Below are 20,669 nucleotides of genomic sequence, written 5' to 3'. Positions count from 1 at the left end.
CCTCTTTTTTGTCGATAAAATCAGGTCTAGTTTTATCTATTTTCATATGTACACTTTAACGTGACTCACACTGTATTAACAAGTACGTAGTTTATTTGACGGAGTGCGACAACGTTTTTTATTCGGGTTTAGGCATAGCCAACTGGACTATCTGTTTTATCTGTGCCGCTCCGTGCATGTGCCTCCTTATAATTGGAAACATTTCAGTATAGTTTTGAAGTTTTTTTTTAAATTAAGATAAATCTCTCGCACATGAGTCTGCGGCTGCGATAAGAGATCTTTTATCATTTTCCCATTCGCGCCGCGGCAGGCGCGCACGCGCGCTCCATGCGTGCGTCACCCCTCGGGCGCGCGCTGCACTGGCCGGCGCGCTCGGTCGGCGTTCACTCGCAGTCCGCTCCCATTCACTAGTCGCAGCGGGCGCTCCGCTTCGAAAGCACTCCTCCTCGGCTACCGTGCGGTCACGCACCGCACACCACCGCGATGGCGCGCGTCTACGAACCCTCCGACTATGTCATCGAAAAGTCCCGCGTTCCCTCCTACAAAAAATACAAAGACATGCACAACAAGTCACTCGAAGATCCCGAAGAGTTCTGGTCCGAAATAGCGAATGAGTTTCATTGGCAAAGCCCTCCCCAGCCCGGCAATTTTGTTTCGTACAACTTCGACATAAATAAGGGCAAGATTTTTGTGAAGTGGATGGAAGGAGCCGTCACCAACGTCTGCTTCAACCTGCTGGACCGCAACGTAAGGAACGGGCATGGGGAGAAAATCGCCTATTACTGGTAAGCTATTTTCTGTTGTCATTGCCCTTGTGGAATCAATAGTCAGCTGAGCGAGTGCAGCACGGAGACGGCGCGCGAACTTATTGATTTTTCTTCAGCATCACATATAACATTGGCACTGGTCGTCTATCTCAAACAAAAGCACAATAAGATTATGTAATTTTTGTTACATCTGCAGACGACTGACTGTGCTACATGCGCATTGCGAATTGTCTTGTCTGCGTTGGTACGAGTATGTCGGTGGAGCAGACACATGACTTATGTGAAATCATTAATATTAATAAAAAATACACATTTTTAAATTACTATGAATAACACTAGACCTGTTTTGACTTTAACTTCTATTAATTTTATTTCTACATATAACTGAACTTACATGTTTATTAAAATACTTTCTGTTGTCAATGATATAAATAAGGGCGTGTTCGGTAGGGTGTCCTGTCAATCACAGTACAAAAGGCGCGTTTACACTCGTAACTTAGCGCAATAAGGCCTAATTCAGTGTAAAATTAAGTTTTCGACTGAAGCAGACATGCAAGCCGTCTTCAGCCTGTACCTACTACATTTAATTGTATTCACGCGATCTTGATAAAACGGCGAGTGAATATTAAATGTTTAATTTTTAAATATTTTTTAAACCACTAGTATAGGTAGGTTCATATAAATATCAATTTGCTCGTGGTTTTATGTTTTAACGCACTTGTTAAAACATAAAGCGTATCGATTTTCTATATTTTATAGGAGTAAGTAATATGATGTTACTGTACGTATTTGGTATTGGTGTTATTACAAGTACACCGGCTTTTATTTACGATAAAATTACGACTAAGATTTTAATATCGCTTACCATTAAATTCAACTTTGAACTATAACATCTTTAGTCTTGATTCACATTAGTGAGTTAGGCCTAGGTATTAACCTATGCCTATATTCGGTAGGTACTTACTTAATATTTTACACATGCAAAACTCTAGGCCTGTTTCTTTGTTTTCACACCAGAACCGCTGAATGCCTTCATTTTGATAATCGTATTCTATGCGGGCGAAACTGCCAGCAAATATTTGTATTATGTTAGGAATTATTACTACCAAACCAATTCTAAGTTTACATAACCATTTTCTAAAATTCTCGATCTCGCAATCGAAACTGGGACCGCACTGCGTTCAAAGTAAACCACCGCGACACTGTGCAATCACTACATTAAAACAATGCTCACTTTCCTGTCTGTCTGTCGTATGCTTAGATCTTTAAAACTACGCAACGGATTTTGATGTGGTTTTAATAAATAGAGTGATTCAAGAGGAAGGTTTATAATAATATGTATAAAACATGCATGATTAACAAGAGAAAAGCCGAGAAATTCCTTTGCAACCGTGCGAAGCCGGGGCGGGCCGCTACTCTAATAATATTTATCTCGCGTTAAAAGATAGTTGTCGTGTCTTGTTAATTGGTTTATAAAAATGGTTCTAGGTTGTTACCTTCTCGTAAGTTTCGCGTGACTTATTTCATTATCTAGGAGATAAGTGGACAGCAGTTTTGTAGGAGCAGAAGGTAGCGCCTTTTAAACTGACTTACCAGCTGGAAAATTAAAATGTAGGTCCTTTACAGTACCTAATTAGTTATTGGCAGACCTAAGAGCGCTATGTCCGATCCGAATCCGTGAAATTAGGGTCCCACATTGTTGTAGAAATATTTGCATGGTAGTTTACGCACTAGGTCCGATTTTCGTCACCCGATTTCTCAGTAGTTTCTGGACGTAGTTCTTCAGTCTCCAGTAGTGCCCAGACTTACCCAGATTTTGATGAGGTTGCTATGACATATTTAGAGTGGAGCCGACATTAGTTATATTTTTGCGGAGCTTTTAATTTTAAGAAATAAATACTCACCCACTTAGGCTGAGTTTCACCACCTAACTTTGACCGTGACTTTGACGATTACCGGTGTTTTTTGTACATATAGAGTTTGACAGATTCTTGTTAAAGTTAAAGTAAGCTGGTGCAACTCAGCCTAAATGACTACTTTAGATTACTTATTCAAACTGTAGCAGCAGTCACTACTAAGTAGATAAGGTACACGTTTAGCAAAATTGCTTTCTAAAATTGTCATAGATCACCGTTGTTAAGCCTGAGGTCGAGTAATCAAGTAATGGTCAAGGTTGAATTAACTTACCATTATTGATTTAGCATTTAACATTCAATGTCAACATGGATTATTACGAGTGCTTATATTTTGTGGACGCATATTATCTTTCAAAGGAAAGCTACAATTACTTCCGCACTTACCTTTGATGTCCGTCCGTCTATTAATTTTTAATTACTCGTGATTAACATAAGTATTTTTATAACTCGTTTATCCATCTACAGGGTGTTAGGTAAATGGGTATATGAGCCGACACTAGTCCATGTTAACATGGTCATATAAATGGTACGGTGAAGTCAGAAAATTGATATCTTCATTTTAATTATTTTAATTTTCATACAAATCGGATTGTATAAAATTTATTTTGTATGAAAATTAAAAAAATTAAAATCATGATATCAAATTTCTGACTTCACCATACCATTTATATGCCTATGTTAACATGGGCTAGTGTCGGCTCATATACCCATTTACCTAACACCCTGTATACTTATAATAAATCTGTAGAGTGTTCAATTCTGTACATGAATTAGTGATCGATACTGATGCCAAAAATGCAATCAGTAAAATTTTTGTCTGTCTGTATGTTCCTTATAGAAACAAAAACTACTCGACGGATTTTAACGAAACTTGGTACAATTATTCTTTATACTCCTGGGCAGGTTATAGTACCTATACTTAGGAGCAGAGTAGTGAAGGGAAATTTTGGGAAAACGGGAGAAGTTACTCCATTTTTTAAGCTTCCGTCGCGTGTGCAGCCTTAATTAAGTAACAGGATTACAGTACATTCCAACCTGTAATTAGATATGTGTTGTGAAAGAAACTTAAACTTCATCTTTTTAAGCTGTCAATATTATATTACCCCTATAGATCTCGTACAGCTACTCGTTTATACGAAACTATGACGCCATCTGCTTGCAATTCAATTGACTAACGATTGAAAACTAATTGGCTTTTCCAGGATGATTATGAAGTTTTAATTCAGGTTTTTCTTTGGTGGAAGATGTAAATGGATTTATCATTGCCATGAAATAGGTACATATTATCTAATCTGATGCGTTTAATTTATCTTACATGCCTATCATAGCTGGGCACCGTTAATCAAATAGTTAACTTCGTTAATCGTTAAACCGTTAATAAAAAAATTAACTTCGTTAAACGTTAAAACGTTACATTTCGCAAGATTTAACGCAAGTTAACGTTAATCGTTAATCCGTTAACACATGATAATAAAACGAAAAAAATAATTGTATGCAAGGTTCAAATAATTTCGAAAGCTTGTATCGCGCATGGAATTTATTCCTCTTTGATGTTTGCGCTACCAGCTTTCGAAATTATTTGAACCTTGCATAAGGACAATCATTATTTTTTTCGTTTTAGTACAACTGCATTTCAGAATAAAAGCTTGTTTTAAAAAAGTTTAAAACACTTTTTAGTAGTATCTCAATCTCAGAGCCTTGGTTCAATTACAATACAATTTAGCACCAAAGTGCTCGAAAAGACAAATCCAGCAAACCCAAACTCGATAAGTTTCCCCCGTTTCGTTTAGGAATTCCTATGGGCACCTCCTGACTCCATCATCAGGACCCTGGACATCATCTAGTACTAAAGTGCTCGAAAAGACAAATCCAACGAACCCAAATTCGATGCGATGCCGCCGTTTCATTTAGGAGTTCCTATGGCCACTTCATGACTCCATCATCAGACCAGCTCAATGGTACCATAACATTGCATTGTCATCGTACTTACATAAGTATACCAAACAGCTCAATCGGTTCAGGAAAACTGGTCTTAAATTCAGTTGCAAGAGTTGTCCCACACATACAAACGAGTGTCGTTAGTGATCTGGTTACAAAAACTGTTGTTTTGGGTTCTGGAAGTTCTGGAAGCCCGAACGTGTCAGAACGCGTTTTTCTAGCGTTTTTCAGCGTGCCTGCTATATCTTTTTAGTATACAGGGTGGAATTTTGTAATGCCACCTGGAGGGAAAGTACTCTTAATACTGCAGATAGAAAATTTTACTGAAAGAAAACCTTCCTTTATTTTTGAAAAGAAAGAAAACTGCATTCATAGACTTTCGAATTTTTTTCGAAAATTCACTACCATACCATACAATTTTCTGTACATGATTAAAATAATTTAAGATTTTATTGATTTCCTTTCATTTGATTTATTAAGTTTGTTAGAGAGATTTCATCCTTATACTTGACCCTAACGATCGATGCAATAAAAATACAGGATGTAATTTTTAACTGATTTTAGTTGGTTCGATGTGGCAAGCAAATTTTTGGAAATCTTTGAATGCAGTTCTATTTCTTTTCAATAATAAAGGAATGTTTTCTTTGAGAAAATTTTTCTATCTACAATATTATGAGTACTTTCCCTCCAGGTGGCATTACAAAATTCCACCCTGTATAGTAGGTACTGGATTAACGATTAACGGACTTAGGATAATTTAACGGAAGTTAACGAGTCCGTTAACATTTTTTTAAGTTAACTTAAAAGTTAATCCGTTAATAGAAATGTTAACTTCGTTAATTAACGATTAACGGATTAACGAGTTAATGCCCAGCTATGATGCCTATCACTTGGTGACAACGCTTGGAGATAATGATGAGATAGGTATTCCCTCAATAATCAATGTTTGTAAAAGGAGATGTACTTAAACAAGATATCACGGCAATTAAACTAAAAATAATATCAACCACATATCACTGAGTTCATTATATGCATTTATAAACCTTGATAACTTTTATATTATAATCCTACGAGGAAAACACTTACAAAGGAAAATAAAATAACTGTATGAATACTAACTAGCGATTGCCCGCGACTTGGCCAACACAGCGAGACGTTAAGTGGCTCGAATGTTTTGCATCCCATTCCAATTTCTGAATGTGAGAAATGTTTGAATAATATTCTATGAATTTTATGACTTTTGCTGCTAAAACTATTGTGCAAGGTCCAAAGCATAGTTATAGGTATGGTACCTAGCGCTAATAGAGCCTAAACTTCGATCGAATTCATAAGCTATTACAGATAATATAGTATGCCCAAGTATTTATTGACTACCTACGCTATAACTTTTGCTAATGACGACTCTGATAAACAACTGTTAAAAGTAGAAATCAAGCACTGATAAACTTAATAATTATCTGAAACTATTTTCTTCACTCTACACACAAAATTATTTCAGGCTGTTTTATTATGTGAATTAAAATATTAAAGGAGACTGGACACATTGTTTTACTTGCATTACTGCCTACCTCAGATCATAGTTCTATGATCTGAGCTGCCTACCTACTTAATTTTGATTAATACGTAATAGTGTTATACCAAGATTTTTGCTAATTTGCATAACAATTGCAACGTAAATAAGTGTATCTCGTCTTTTATTTTGTTGCATAGCCTAACTAAGAGAAACTAGAGCATAAACCTAACCTACGTAATTAATGAGAAAAAAATAATTTCATTGCTCACGCACCACGAAATAATGTTTTATAACTCGTATTTCATTATTAAAAAAAAGAGCTTTAATTAGGCTAGTTAGACAGTGTGAGTCTTGATAAAGTGCACATATGAAAATAGGTGAAACTAGACCTATTTTTAGCGTAGGAAAAAATGACAAAAAGTATCTGAGATTTTTAAATGTTTTATAGATTTTTTTTCTTTCAATTACGTATTGTAAAGAAAACAATGGAGTAATAAAGAAAAATGTTGCAGAAACGGAAAATATTTTTCAAAGTATTTCCACGTGTACGAATAAATCGCGGGAACCGCTACTCGTTAGTATTCCTTCTTTCAAAGTTGTTCTTCGCTACGCGTAGTAATCGATAAGTGAAAGAAAAAGGAAAAATCGTAACGTTTCAATCATGTCATTACGCGCTAAATGTATTTAATTACTTTATTAATGACGATAAATGCCTCGTTTTCCGCAACAATTTTTATATTCTTTTTTGTGCAGTTTCACTGAAACAAAATTATGCGAGGTACATAACTGCGACACATTTAGGTACCTACTAAGTTATAAGATAACTTAGTGAAATATGACGAGCTATGTACCTTTGTTGCTTCAGCTCCTCCAAATAAATATTTTTTGTAAATACTTTCACGAAAGTCAACTTTTAATTGCACCACTTATTATAAGCTTAACTCTATTTATTCTTTACATTAACTCTATGAAGCTAATTGTAGGTATCAGTTGGATAGTTGACATTACTATGAGCCGCAGACGCGCCTCCTCCATAAATTTTCAACAATTTGAAGTTATGAATTGCTGAAAATATTTACCTATAGTGTCTATTACGGCAAGTGTAACTCGATTTAAGTACTCATTGATGAAAAGTGACTTTAAGACCTATTTTCTTTCATCGCCTATTCTACTATAATAGAGTTTTAGTAATTTAAAGTGCACAAATTAGCAATTTACAAAACTTTTGGTTTCAAGGCTAAAATAATGTGTTTTTAAGAGCTTAGAAACTATTATTAGCGTTACAACTACAAATATATTTTTTTCAGGGAAGGCAACCACCCGGATGACTACAGCCGGGTGACGTATCGGAAGCTGATGGACCAGGTGTGCCAGTTCGCCAACGCGCTGCGTGACTGCGGTATCTGCAAGGGCGACCGGGTGTCCATCTACATGCCTATGATCCTGGAGACCGTCGTCTGCATGCTCGCGTGTGCCAGGATTGGCGCCGTCCACTCTGTTGTGGTAAGTCCACTGCCTCACAAACTCAACCACTACCTGACAAAAAGCTGCGTGGGCGAGTCCCGACTTTATCTCCACGCCTACGATCATGGAGACCGCCGTCTGCATGCTGGCGTGTGCCAGAAATGGCACCAAGTTGCGGTAAACACAATTTTCATTTCGAATGGATTCGACCTCAAAGATACTGTGGGCTTGAGTCGCAACTCTATCTATATGATCCTGGAGACCGTCGCGTCGTCTGCATGCTCGCTTGTGCCAGAATTGGCGCCGTGCACTCCGTTGTGGTAAGTTCAAGTAGGTGCATGGGCTGTTAATGGGACTCTACACTACCGCTGTGGCTTGAACTAAGGTCGCATTTCTGTCATGATCCTAACATATGATTGCAAGATATGACTGAATAGAGGCGTAGAAGATTGGTAGGAAATTATCGGACCATCTGACAATTATTAACTGTTTTATGTCCTAATTATTAACAATCACATAAATTTTTCATCCTGGAATCCACTGATTTGTTATGGAAGGTCACCGATGTAAACACCAGAAGTTGAAGATCTTTTTATTTAATGTTTTGATGGATTTTGAAGTAAAGTAGGTAACTAAAACTTCGTAAACAGAGCAAGTTTACCGATAACTCCAAACTCCTTTGCAAAGTCTTTAAAACTAAGTTGTAAGTTCTGCTCGGGATTAAACTTTAGGAAGGAATTGCGCAAACACAGATTAAATGAACATTTTAAGTCGTAGAGTTTTACTCAACTACACAGACAAAGTACATGTAAGTAGACAGGTAGTCACATATTAAAATATTGCTTACTTAGGACCAGAAATTGTCTCTGGGGTGTAGTTGAAGGTAGGTAGATTGAGCTGCGTGTCGCAGTAGCGTGTCTATCTACATCACACATTATCGTACTTACTGTGATCTCTTCTTCGTACAATGCAGCGTAATTTTATGCGATTAGCGCTTAACTGGCTAACAAGTACCTACCTAGTGGTTATTTGTTATTGTAGAGGTAAGGTTAGATTATCTATATTTGAGATCAGAAAGACAATACTCTGGTCTTATCTGGGTTGTTCAGTCAGTTATGAGTACAAGTGGTGGGAGGTATAGGTACATCCCTACTATCTCAGTCTGAAGAAACCATCACCACCATACCATCTTTAGTCATTTTCAAAATGAAGCGGTTTTCAACATAGTAAAGCCTTATCATAGAGCCCCTTCTACAAATACGCAGAGTTTTCATGATTATGAAAAGGCTCTTTCTTAATTCTCAGTTCTTCAAAGGATACAGACGTGATTCGATGGACTTCAGGTTATAACCATCAAACACTACAGTTCGCAGGGTTCTCCTCGGACTCTCTCGCGGAAAGGATGGCAGACTGCAAGGCCAAGATGCTGATCACGGCCGACGGCGCGTGGCGCGGGGAGAAGCTGCTCGTCCTGAAGAACATCTGCGACGAAGCCCTGGAGAAGGCCAAGGCCAAGCACAAGCACACCGTCCCGCTGTGCGTCGTCGTCTCTCATCTGGCACGAGTGACGCCGTGTGGTGACCTCCCTGATGACATCAGGACATTGGTAAGTTTCTGGCATATTGACTTTAGAAAATTGCTCTTCAAACTAAATAGTTTATGAGTTTCTCTACGTAAGAAACTCTCAAAATTTACTTATCATTGGAGATTATCTTACACGCATTTTCCGGGTCTTGTTATTGTCATTCTTGTTATTTCATCTTATCCTCGATTTTGTATTGTAAATAATATATGCGTTTGTATTACGCGCTAACAGTAACACGATTGTAGTTACTCCGTCATTGATTATTAGAATATTAAAAAGTTCCTTCAACGTGTACTTAGTTTGCAAATGAGGTGTATTGGTATTTAAATCGGCATGTTCTTTGCAGTACAAGTGGGATGACGAGAAAGACGTCTGGTGGCATGATCTGGTGGAGGGACAGTCCACCATCTGTCCCCCTGAGTGGATGAACGCTGAAGACCCGCTTTTCATGCTTTACACCAGGTCAGTTCAAGAAATTACAACTTTGTACAACTAATTAAGCTGGGACGAGCGCGCTAGTCTATACCTAGGTAGGTAGGTAGGTACAGTACACACCCATGCCAACTAATTTTAGTTCTCACTACAGCACACCGCTCATTCATTCAGTGATCCCTTCGTTTCCGCGTGACTCAGGGCGGATGTAATTAGATTCGCAACTAATACGGCAGATATCTAGTAAGTTTATTGCAATATGAAAAATGTAATTTAAATTAACCTTGTTAATCCAGATTTACAAAACTACAACCTTAAACATAAAGAATCAACAGCGGTTAATAGTTATGTGTGATGATGTCATGTATGTTTATCCTATCGCTATCGTACATAACAAGTACCAACATAGCGTCGCATCAGTTTGACATCGTTTTATACCATCCGATAGATATAGAGAATCGGCTGGAAAATATGATATTAAATAGAAAATTTAAATGAAAAACAGGTAATATGAGTATCACATGTTTATTGATGTGGGGAATTTGCAGAGCTTTAAAGCAAGTTGCATAGCATTTTCAGGAAATTCTGGTTAGTTACCTTACTGGTGTTAGAACTATAGCAACAGTGCTTGATGTTAAGAGGAAATACAAAAGGTTCTACATGGCAAGGTTAGGTAGAACCCGTCATGGCTTACCTGTAGCACGTTTTCCGATTAGGATTCGAGCTAGGTTCGCGATAACTGTGACTGTGACAACAGTGCGTTGACTCGCGCAGTAGGTCAACTTGGCACTTCAAGGGCAATACCTATAAACAATGAGTGTTATTCTTAATCAGAGTTATAACCATCGGGTTCTACATTTGTACCACAATCACCATGACAGTGAACTGTACTTAGTCATTGTGTTTTTTCGGCTTCAGAAAAATACGCGCTAGTTTATCTTGAAATGTTTGTTGTTCTCAGTGGATTGTCGGGCGAGTCCAAAGGCATTGTTTTCAAGAATATAATACTCGCGTACCTGCTTATGTAGTCTCTATAGCCTCCAGAATACATACTCGCGTTATATTTATAGCCTCATTAGCCTCCCCAACCCGTCTGCCCTGCATGGGGAGTAGTATAGGCAAAATCCTCTATTTACATAAGGTAAATTGCAGTGGATGCAAACGACCTGATGACGTATCTATAATGATTTTGAAATGTTTATTGTCCCCAGTGGTTCGACGGGCAAGCCCAAAGGAGTTCTCCACACCACTGCAGGCTACCTGACGTACGCCACGGCCACCCTGAGATACGTCTTCGACTACCGGGAGAAGGACATCTACTGGTGCACTGCTGACGTGGGCTGGATCACCGGCCACACCTACGTGGTCTACGCGCCTCTAGCCAACGCTGCCACTTCTGTCATGGTAAGGTTTTGGATGACTATAGGTAGGCTACTTTTCTAAAAGAAAACTTTAGACCGTCAATTATTCAAAAATAGTCAAATAAAACAACTAATTACGAAGTTATGGTGCGTTGAAGTTCCGCGAGACGTCACAAAGTGCTACACTTTTAATAACCACGCCTTGTTTTTTTTTAACTTTACATCTTTCAATTTTCATTAGTTTGCAAAAGTGAAAAATACGTGTCGAGTAGGTACCTATTTTTCGATAAGTTAACTGACGGACTAATTCAAACTCTTTTTTACCCAGGAAACATCTTTATTGTGAGATTTCAACTGAAGAATGTTAAATGTTCTTCAGTTTGAGATAGCTCTGACGTTTTCTGAGGGTTGAAGGTTCAAGAACGTTCACATCCGCTATTATAAATTCAGATGAAAACACTAGAAGGCCGTAAAGCCAGGTCTATGGTAGGTACTTCGACGAAAACATAACAGAAAAAAGATTATGTAGCGTCGACTTGAGAATCAATCTCCTCTGTTTTTTCGTCGGTTAAAAAGAAAAGACAATATCATCATAGAGCTAATGATAGACCTTTAGTGTCCTATAAGTGTCCTTTATTTGTATTCTTTGCCGTTGGCATACCGAACTGAATATGATAAATAATTGATGTGGAAGAAAAATAGGGCTTTTTTTAGACATTATAGATATTAAATTCCGCAATATACGATACGATGGTTAAGCATACGAATAGATTTCCTGAAGAAAGTTTAAGTTAAACTTTCTCTTACTCTGTGGAGAGGAGGTTACCTACCCTCCCTCATGAGATTGATCCGAATTTAACCGACTTCGAAAATTTATGATTTTTAAAGACGACTAACAGATTTTATTCGATTTTTATAAAACACAATTTAGCATCCTCATAACATAACACAGTATCAATAACTACAAGTACTTAAAGTGTTAAATATATGTAGTAAGTGTACTTGTAACGTACTTACGTAGTAAAGTCCGAAGTCCGATTGCAAGCTAGCACACTCGGTCTTTGCATTTGAGGGACCGCAAATGAGTACCTGGATTTAAATAACTAAACAGTTTTTACGTAATTTATTTTCATTACCATTCCAATTAAACATTGACACTGATTGACAAAGATATTAATACAATTTCCGTAAAAATCTAACAAATACTTAGGTAAGGCATAGAATACCTAAGTAGTGTTTTAAAAGGTATTAGGAAACACAGCTGAGTATCTTTATATGACAAAAATAATGATGTAAAGAACTCTAAGAAATAAAACAAATATAAAAATTGTACTTTAAAATGATTTTGTAACACATTTTTGATGATTTCCAAGTACCTAATTTTCACTAATCTATCACTAAAACTTTGTATGAATTTAGACTGATTTTTTTGCACCTAAAAGTGGTTTTGACTAACGCCCTTGGTCAAAACTACTTTTGACTGGAAAATCAGTTAAAAGTGATATTAGACCAAGAGCATCAGTCAAAACCACTTTTAACTGATTTTTGCGGTTAAAAGTGATTTTGACCGACTTTGAGTTTTGACTGTAACATAAATATGGAGTTAAAATAGCAAAGCTTGTTATTGTATAATACCTACGTAGGTACTGGCTACTGTACACAAAAGCTATCCAATTCCAAACTAATTATAAATGGCCAGTTATTTTGGTCGCGCCAAGTAAATCGAAGCTAATTAATTTTCAAATGACGTCAGCTGATGCGTTTTGCGTAAAGCATGTCGTCACGGATACAATAGAACGTAATAATAGACTATTTGTTGACACCGTTCCCCGATAATTCGAAATCACAACTTTTTAAAAAGACACTTCATTCTGGTCATGAAACTTCAAATTAATTTTATATTACCAGCCCCCCTAGACAAAACGCACTTTTTGATCGAATCGAAAATCGAATCCGTCAAAACTCCATACAAAAAAGGGGCTTTTCGACCACTTTGCGACTGGTTTGCGATTATAATTTGCACTTTGTCTAGACCCACTGTAAGTTAAGATTTGGTTGCTTTGTAATTTAAAAAGGACTTTAACTGAGTTGAAAAAATAGTGACGTCACTTACGTTATCGTTTACGTCGTCGTTTTGACAGTTTTAAAAAGTACGTCAATTGATTGGTGGTGTCAACACGTCTATTGTTGCCCAGAATGCACTCATTGCGCTCCTGTCAATCAAGACATCAAAATAGGGGACATTATCCGGTACAGTCAACTTAAATATTGTAGTACGAAATTGTACTCTAAATTCTAAAATTGGTTCTCTTTAAGTACTTAAGTTGAAGTAAATATAGGATAGGAGGTACCTATTTTGTATTTGTCTGAAAGAGATCGCTTCATGGCGATAAAACCACCTAAATTTCGTCTTTTTTTGTGTATTTCTTTCTTTTCTTTACTGGTCTTGTGTGGTGCACAAAGTGTGTTCTCTACCTATCTATTTACCTATCTTAGGCTGGGTTGCACCATCTTACTTTAACTTTAAAAATCTGTCAAACTCCATACAAAAACCACCGGTTATCGATATAGTTACGGTCAAAGTTAGACACTGCTGGTCGAAGGTCTGGTTGCAAAAAGCCTTGACCTGACGACCACGAGATGGGTGGAGTCGATGCTCTCCAACAGGAGAGCTAAGGTATCTCTGCTTCAAACCACTATGGAAGTTACAACCACCAGAGGATGCCCGCAAGGGGGCGTGCTTTCGCCCCTTCTCTGGACTCTGGCGGTTGATACACTACTGTATAAAATGGCCGACCTCAACATTGACACTCAAGGGTACGCTGACGACCTTGTTGTCATAGTAAGGGGCTTCTGCCAAAGTACAATATCTTCCATAATGCAAAGAGCGCTAAACACCATAGGTGGGTGGTGCAAAAGAAACAGTTTATCAGTTAACGCTGATAAAACTGTCATTATTCCATTTACCAGGCGTAGACAGTTGAACAAACTAGTCAAACCCTCTCTAAATGGAAAAGAGATCGAGTTTTCCACGGAAGTCAAATATCTGGGCGTCACTATCGACCAGAAACTTACATGGAATACTCACCTTAATAACATCATACAAAAGGCAAAAATTGCCTTAGGCTCCTGTAGCCGCATGATGGGCAACAATTGGGGCTTGAATCCCCGATCTGTCTTATGGCTGTATACCACTATCGTGAGGCCGACTATATCGTACGCCTCTGTAGTGTGGTATCACAAAACCAGCCAAAAGACAGTAACAGATAAACTAGGTAGTCTGCAAAGGCTTGCCTGTCTCATGGCAACTGGGGCAATGTCAACCGCACCTGGGGCGGCCCTGAACGCACTACTGTGCCTAACGCCCCTAAGTATGCACATTGCTAAGGAGGCGGAGGCAAGTGCCTACAGGATAGACGCTCAGGGGGGCTTCCATTGCATATCCCAGAGAATGAGAACATTACTGGAGGCTATAAAGAGCACACCTACTCTTTGCATGACTTCTGACATCATGGTTCCAAGTTGTAGCTTCCAAAAGAACTACAAAGTGGAAATACCACACAGGGAGGACTGGCTGAACAAGCAAGTCACCTGTGAGAAGGGCAGCCTTATATGGTTTACTGATGGGTCAAAAATGGGCCCTAACGTAGGCTTTGGCGTGTATGGAGAGCAGCCGAAGCTTAGGCTATCTCAAAGCCTGGGCAAATTTGCCTCTATCTTTCAGGCAGAAGTCTACGCCATTATTGAATGTGCGGAAGCTAACCTGCGAAAAAATTATGCCAACCACATAATTTACATTAACTCAGACAGTCAGGCCGCGCTGCTGGCCTTAAACTCCAACTTAATCACCTCAAAGTTGGTAGAAAACTGCATGAGTCGACTAAATACTCTAGGAGAACGGAACAGAGTAACGCTGAGATGGGTTCCAGGTCATGCGGGAATCGAGGGCAATGAAAATGCCGACGAACTAGCCAGAGCGGGAGCGGAGGGAACACAATATGGTCCAGAACCCTTTTGTGGTGTTCCCAAAAGTCTCGCTCGAATGACCCTGGAGAACATCTATTTAAACAAATCCTTTATGGCATGGTCAGACACGCCAGGATTAACTCATTCCAAAGCTCTCATAAAAGCCTATGATCGAAAAAGCTCTAAGCAGATCATAGGACTGAGTAGGACCAAAATGCGCATCTTAGTTCAAGCCCTCACTGGACACTGCAGCTTAAACAAGCACTTGTCCACTATGGGACTGTCCGAAACAAGAACGTGCAGGATGTGCCAAGAGGCAGATGAAACGCCACTACACATTCTCACGGACTGCGGACCTCTGATGCGCAAGCGGAGCTTACACCTGGGCAAACACATCCTAAGCCCACAAGATGTAAAACATATCGCCCCCCAAAAGATACTGCACTTCCTAATGGATGCAGGACTCGGAGGCGAACTGTAAGGAAAACAGCGGCGATCACAATAGATCGATAACGGTCGCAGTGATACTAGGACTTTATTGAACTAGAATAGCCGCTCAACACAAATAAAAAAAAAAAAAAAGTTAGGTGGTGCAACTCAGCCTTAATGACGTTCTTGTCAACTTGACTGAATCTAATATCAAAATATTCTAAACGTGTTATACAAATAGGCGTAGTATTACAAAAAGCGAAGGTTATACAAAAGTTGAAAGTACAAGTCTATGTCGTCAAGCCAACCGGAAGTAGAGTCATTGTGACGGTTGTCTTACCGCGAAGGTTGCAAACCTTATTCGAATTCTGCGTGACACCTATTAGTGTCGGGTACACCTTAGATATGACACACCATACAGTTGTAGTATGCTCATAGCCGTGAAATCTATGAAGTAACTCTTAGGGCTATATTTCACCGGGACACCATGGCGGCGCAACCAGTCGCCGGCTACCAACAAAATGTATGCAGCTTTGCGCAACCAAACGGACACCAGGTGAGTAACTCTCTATAGAGCTGCATACATTTTGTTGGTAGCCGGCGACTGGTTGCGCCGCCATGGCGTCCCGGTGAAATATAGCCCTGTTAGCGGCGACTGGTTGCGCCGCCATGGTGTCCCGGTGAAATATAGCCCTTAGAGTAGGCGCACACCGTTGATTTTTCGTCGGCCGATAGTTTAGTCGGGCTGTTGATCAGTATGGGCATTTATTGGAGTGCGCACACTACGCGGATTCGATTTGGCCGATTCTTCATACAAATTAAAATCGGGCACAACTATCGGCCAACTAAAAATCAACGGTGTGCGCCTACTCTTAAAAGTAGGTATTAATATTCTATTGTACAAATACTATTATCACGTACGAATATACGTCAGTAAACAATCTTAACATACTACTGTCTTATAGGCGTATACTTACTATGTAAATTACCTAGTTACCTGCACCAGCAATCGTTGAACATATAAATTACTTAATTGAAGATGTTTAACCTTAATGTTTGAGTAGACCTAGTTATTTATTACGTTATCTTTATCTAGTAGCATTCAATTTATAAACCTTCGTATAAATAATGCTACTTATTTAAAATAATCCTTAATTAAATAAAATGAACGACAATGCTACTTTTCCAAATCAGAATAAAATTACCTAACTATTAATTTATTGTATTTGTGCAGAAATAAAAGAGATCTATCTTGTTGAATGCAAACTTATTCTTACACACAATGGCCCCGAATACTTTATGTTATGCCCCTGAGCCTATAATAGGTCAAAACAGCCCTGACTTGTTAATGCTCTTTCACCTTACATGAAAACTTACCTACTACAGTGACGTGTTCGGTATTGTTTCATTTCGAAGGCCCTTCTTCTACTCCGAAAATGTTTTCTACACCTGTTGGCCTAAGGTGCGCGCCATGGTAAACTTATTGGGGCATTTTATCGATATTTTCATGATAAGCCCATACATTTGTTGCCTAAAATCGATAAGATTCATGGCGCGCATCCTAGCTCGGCTGAACTTCATTTGAAAGAGTGACGTCACTAGCAACCACAGTAACGTGTTCGGTCTTGTTTCAGTTCGAAGGCACCCCGTTCTATCCAGAAAACGACCGGTACTGGGCCCTGGTGGATAAGTACAAGGTGTCGCAGTTCTACACCGCGCCCACTGCCATCCGGGCGCTGATCAAGTTCGGCGACGATCACGTCAAGAAGTGAGTTAATTACACTGTTCCCATTTTATTTTTATTTTTTATTTTTATTTATTGGTTTACCAACAATTGTACAATAATACATACAATATAACAAAAAAATCCGTTAATTCTGTGTTCTAAGAGTACAATATATAATAGTAGGTAAACACTGCATGCGTTTATATAAACCAAACCATTCAAAGAAAGTAAGTACTTAGTCTAAAAACTGAATTGCAAAGCAACGAGCAACCACAAGGCGGCTAGTGAGTGCCAAGATAGACAATAGTTAGCAAATTAATTAAGTTAGGTTATTTGGTTAATCTGACGACGGAATTTAGAAATATTTGTGCCAAACAAATTAACATCAGCGCTGAGATTATTATATGACTTACACAGTCTTGAAACAGGGGAGTTGGATCCTGATACAGTTTTACGGTAAGGAGGGCATAGCAGTTTCATATGGTACCTTGGGTATCTGTGAGGGATTTTAAGTTTAAATTTAGAAAGTAGATTAAGGCTATAAACCTTACAGTTTAAAATTCTGAACAAAAAAGTTAAATCATGGGTAGATCTACGTGCTTCTAGGGATTTTATTTTAAAGTGAGCAAGACGCTTTGTATAACTAGGAATCTTTTTTGTTATTTTTGCCGAGAAAGCCAGGTGGTTCAAAAATCTCTTGAACACGTTCAAGACGCAAGCTGTGAGTCGCATAGTGGGGTCGCCATACCACCGAGCAATATTCAAGGACACTACGCACTAGACAGTTGTACAAAGTAATTTTTGTTTTGGGCTTGTGAAACGACTTAGCGTTTCTTATAACAAAACCAAGAGCTTTAAAAGCTTTCTTAATGATGTTGTCAATATGTGGGATAAAAGTAAGTTTCTGATCTATGAGTACCCCAAGATCCCTAATAACATTAACTATGTCTAGAATAGAACCATTTATATGATAGTTATTGGCAACCGGGTTCAATTTACGCGTAAAAGTAATCTGGCAACATTTCTTCGTTATCTGGCATTCCTTAGAGCGTTCCTAGCTCCAACTCTAGTAAGAGTTTGGCTCTAGGCATACGATGTTTTGCGGCGCGCCGCACCGCGAAGATTTCGCCATATCGCGCGGCGATATTTGCGCGCAGATATTTTATAAGACGACGCAAAGACACCGCTTCGGCATCGCACCGCTCTGCCGCAACGCATGGTGTGCTTTGGCTCTTTATACCCAGGATTGGGTTGCGTGGCTTAGAACTATCATTTCTACCTCTGTAACTTTGGGGCCGTCCATATATTACGTCATTCTAAATTAGGGGGGGGGGGGGGGGTTGGTCTGCGGATGACGGTAAATGATTGATAGGGGGGGGGGGGAGTGTTTCGAAATTGACGTCATCTATACTTATAATAAATCTGTAGAGAGGTCAATTCTGTACATGAAATATATTTTCAAAATAACTATCAGGGGGTGATTAGTGATCGATACTGATGCCAAAAATGCAATCAGTAGAATTTTTGTCTGTCTGTCTGTCTGTCTGTCTGTCTGTCTGTCTGTCTGTCTGTCTGTCTGTCTGTCTGTCTGTATGTTCCTTATAGAAACAAAAACTACTCGACGGATTTTAACGAAACTTGGTACAATCATTCTTCATACTCCTGGGCAGGTTATAGGATACTTAGGAATTCCCACGGGAACGGGAGTTAGCGGGAAAATCCTTTTGTATGAAAAATCTAAACCGCTTAAGTTAGACGCTTGAAATTTGGCATGCAGGTACCTAAGTAAACTTAAAGCTTAGTTACAACAGGATATTGCAAAATTCCCACGGGAACGGGAGTTAGCGGGAAAAACATTTGCATGAAAAAATCTAAACCGCGTAGACAGATGAAGGGGGTAAAACGGGATCCACGCGTACGAAGTCGTGGGCGGCCGCTAGTTCTTAATATTTATAGTTTATTGTTCACGTACAAAAAGATTATTTCTAAAATGAAATTTCTTCCAGCACACCTAGTAAGTGAGACTGCAAATGTAAGAGGCGGCTAAGGCGCGTACAATACTAAAATAACTCATAATAAACATACATAATGCAACATAGATGTACACAAATACAGTAATAACTACAGATAAAATACTCTAACAATAATCTATACTTATAATAAATCTGTAGAGAGGTCAATTCTGTATATGAAATATATTTTCAAAATAACTATCAGGGGGTGATTTAGTAATCGATACTGATGCCAAAAATGCAATCAGTAAAATTTTTGTCTGTCTGTCTGTATGTTCCTTATAGAAACAAAAACTACTAGACGGATTTTAACGAAACTTGGTACAATTATTCTTCATACTCCTGGGCAGGTTACAGTATACTTAGGAATTCCCACGGGAACGGGAATTAGCGGGAAAATCCTTTTGTATGAAAAATCTAAACCGCTTAAGATAGACGCTTGAAATTTGGCATACAGGTACCTTAGTAAACTTGAAGCTTAGTTACAACAGGATATTGCAAAATTCCCACGGGAAAGGGAGTTAGCGGGAAAAAACATTTGTATGAAAAAATCTAAACCGCGTAAGATAGACGCTTGAAATTTGGCATGCAGGTACCTTAGTAAACTTAAAGCTTAGTTACAACAGGATATTGCAAAATTCCCACGGAAACGGGAGTTAGCGGGAAAAAACATTTGTATGAAAAAATCTAAACCGCGTAAGATAGACGCTTGAAATTTGGCATGCAGGTACCTTAGTAAACTTAAAGCTTAGTTACAACAGGATATGGTAAAATTCCCACGGGAACGGGAGTTAGCGGGAAAAAACATTTGTATGAAAAAATCTAAACCGCGTAAAATAGATGAAGGGGGTAAAACGGGATCCATGCGTACGAAGTCGCAGGCGGCCGCTAGTATTACATATAATACTAGCTGCCCGCCCCGGCTTCGCCCGTGGTACTTACCTACATGTATTATACATATAAACCTTCCTTAAGAATCACTCTATCTATTAAAAAAAAAAGGTGATTCTATAACCAAGTGTTTTAATTTTGTCAAACTGGTAATGACGTCAATTTTGGGAGAAGGGGGGGGGGGGGTCATTAAGAAATGACGATAGGATGATTGTAGGGGGGGGGGGGGTCTAAAATCTGAAAAAATCGATGACGTAATTTATGGACGGCCCCTTTTACGTACCCACAGAAAAGATAATAGGTAAGTCCAGGTTTGTAACTTGGTGACCACTGAAACAGTACGCTAAGGTAATGAGCAGTGCTCTAATAAATTCAAGACTGCTCACACCGTTCAAAGAAGTCAATTTACCTAATCACCTCTTACAAGATGAAATAGTAAGATCGTAAAACCACTCATTAAATTTCGTAGATGCGTTAGGTAATTATTCAACTAACTACGTGCAGGAGTTTACATGAATTCATATTTTTTCATTCAGAAACGCTTCATTGTTAAAAACTTTCAAAATTCAAAGATGTCATTACGTGTTTTAAAAACGGTTATACTTAACTGCATGTTACATGTTATTTTTACTTAACTCCGTCTTCTATTATTATAACTATAAAAGAAGA

The 20,669-nt window shown here is 38.6% G+C and overlaps 1 protein-coding gene across 1 annotated transcript in view; it reads left to right on the top strand.

The window, feature by feature from the left end:
• Window positions 1–402: 402 nt before the first annotated feature.
• LOC135086810 (acetyl-coenzyme A synthetase) overlaps window positions 403–20,669 on the top strand; it is a 30,120-nt gene continuing 9,853 nt past the window's right edge. The window contains exons 1-6 of the mRNA XM_063981602.1: window positions 403–785; window positions 7,442–7,637; window positions 8,965–9,204; window positions 9,530–9,645; window positions 10,827–11,019; window positions 17,006–17,139. Coding sequence (XP_063837672.1) covers window positions 484–785; window positions 7,442–7,637; window positions 8,965–9,204; window positions 9,530–9,645; window positions 10,827–11,019; window positions 17,006–17,139 — 1,181 coding nt within the window. The 5' untranslated portion in view covers window positions 403–483. The remainder of the gene's footprint in view (window positions 786–7,441; window positions 7,638–8,964; window positions 9,205–9,529; window positions 9,646–10,826; window positions 11,020–17,005; window positions 17,140–20,669) is intronic.

This window comes from Ostrinia nubilalis, chromosome Z (assembly GCF_963855985.1).
Source record: "Ostrinia nubilalis chromosome Z, ilOstNubi1.1, whole genome shotgun sequence".
Taxonomy (NCBI): domain Eukaryota; kingdom Metazoa; phylum Arthropoda; class Insecta; order Lepidoptera; family Crambidae; genus Ostrinia; species Ostrinia nubilalis.
Note: the sequence above shows the minus strand (reverse complement) of the source record. Positions and strands in the feature narration are given on the sequence as shown.